The sequence below is a fragment of the Papilio polytes genome, unplaced genomic scaffold (assembly GCF_000836215.1).
Source record: "Papilio polytes unplaced genomic scaffold, Ppol_1.0 DF824225.1, whole genome shotgun sequence".
Lineage (NCBI taxonomy): Eukaryota > Metazoa > Arthropoda > Insecta > Lepidoptera > Papilionidae > Papilio > Papilio polytes.
Window position 1 is genome coordinate 111,236 of NW_013524979.1, and position 2,233 is coordinate 113,468.

General features: G+C 33.4%; 1 protein-coding gene across 1 annotated transcript in view; it reads left to right on the forward strand.

The window, feature by feature from the left end:
- Positions 1-2,233, forward strand: part of LOC106110393 (rho guanine nucleotide exchange factor 18) — a 32,677-nt gene that overhangs the window by 21,888 nt on the left and 8,556 nt on the right. The window contains exons 14-16 of the mRNA XM_013292221.1: positions 451-569; positions 1,006-1,140; positions 1,715-1,869. Coding sequence (XP_013147675.1) covers positions 451-569; positions 1,006-1,140; positions 1,715-1,869 — 409 coding nt within the window. The remainder of the gene's footprint in view (positions 1-450; positions 570-1,005; positions 1,141-1,714; positions 1,870-2,233) is intronic.

The window sequence follows — 2,233 nt, forward strand, 5'->3', positions numbered from 1 at the left end:
ACCGGACATTTGGAACTTATTTTCTTTTATAACAGTTCCATCTGTCACCCTATTGGTAATAGTGGGACTACGCGGGGTGGCGGTTGGGAATGATCCCACTCGATGACTCTCCTCACTTGTTAAAAGATCGAAATAAACATAGCTTTAATACCCTTAAGACAAAACACAAAATTGAACATTTTTACACGTATACAATAACTAACAATATGTGAAGTTTTCTAACATAAAATAAAACATGTAAAATAAATAAAAGCTACTATTATAATAGTCAGAACTTGCCCATTTCCATACATCTCTATCAACCGTCATATTTGAATTTACTCCCTTCTAAAGAATGCCCTCTTTTATACAATCCATTTATGCTTCGATCTTCGACGTACCAATCTCCATTCATTGATTACACAAAATAGTCTTTATGACTATTGAAATAAAGTTGTAATTACTTTATAGGTGAATTCTGTTCTCGTCACCGCGAGGCTGTGGAGGTATTTAAGGAGTGTTGTACGCGGGAGCCCCGGCTTGCGCGCTTCATACGCAAGTGTCAGCAGAACCCGCTGCTCAGGAAAAAGGTAATGCCATTTTATACTTTAATGCTACAGATTTAAAGTTTATTTTTAATATTATATTTTTATTATTTATCTCAAAAACAAATGATTGTAATATGATAAAATTTAAATGGGACTAGAAGGTACGTATTTTAGATTAAATAAAGAATTATCAAAATTAGTACATCAAGGGTGAGCTATGAGTTACAAATTGTTTTTTACTGCCTATCATTTACTTGAGGTAATATTGTCGGTGGCTACAATATTGTTATATCCAGAGTTATATTTGCAGGATGTTCCGGAATTATCTGTAGTGAAGTATACAGGTGTTCCGGAGTTATCTGTTGTTATTTGTCCAGGGTGTTCCGAAGTTATTTCTAGTTATTTGTAGAGGGTGTTCGGAGTTATTTCTAGTTATTTGTAGAGGGTGTTCTGTAGTTATTTCTAGTTATTCGTACAGGGTGTCCCGGAGTGCGTGCTGTTCGTGGCGCAGCGGCTGACCAAGTATCCTCTACTGCTGGAGCCGCTGCTGAAGACAGCTGGTGATGATGTTGTTGAGAAGGAATTGCTGCAAAAAGCTTTATGCGGTGTTAAGGTAAATAAATTATACTTGTACTAGATTTCGCACGCGGGCTTTTTATTAAAGAAAGAATTCTTCATAAAAAAGTGTGTTTACGCTTTTTTATATTAGTACTAGCTGCTCCCGTGCGGCTTCATCCGCATGAAATAATAAAAAGTTAATTTTATTGTTTACATTTGTCAAATTCTCAATAGCAAATGTCAAAATTACCGCTACCATAATAACTTTGCTTCCTTAATGTTGCCAGCTTGTAGTTGATGGTCCCTTTCCCATGAGCGTTTTTCAATTTTATTATATTAAAGTTTAATATCGTGAATATATAGTCTAAAGCGTGTCGTAAGTGTAGCAGTTTTTATTAAAGAAAGAATTAGCTGACATCCTCCATAATTGTGTTTACGCTTTATTATATTATTATAGATTGCTTGCAACTGAGTCCACGAGAAAAAAGCCTATATTTCAGTGAAAACATAGATTTTTTTAAAGATTTTTTTAAATCGACTTAGTAGTTTTTTATTTATTTCTATATATACAAAAATACAAATCATTCCTTTTTATATTAGTATTTGTACTGGTTTTAATTGTATTGCAGGAGATTCTGGTGGACGTGGACAACCAGGTGGCAGCGAAGGAGCGGGAAGACCGCAAGCTGGAGATGTACCACCGTATTGATGCCAAATCCTTCGCTCATTATCGCGGACGGAAGTTCAAGAAGAGTGATATCCTGCACGGGAATAGAAGCCTTAAGTCAGTATTAAATTCTATTTTTAAAATTATTTTCTCTGTCTGGCTTTCTTTCATATGTAAATAAAATAAAAATATTTTTATTTATATATATTTATACGTAAAAATATATATACTTATATAAAAAAACATATAACAATAAAACATGCTTAAATAATAAAATACATAAATAATACCAGCCATCAGTATTATTATTACCTTCATATCTTTATTCTCTTATTTTTATATATAATACATTTCACATGATTTTCTTAAGAAAAAAATAACAAAATAAAATATATTATATAAAAAAATAGTAAGTCCACCGGCTGCGGAATCCGATGACTCAAGCAACCAGTGGTCAGGGCTGCAGAGACAGGAACCTCCT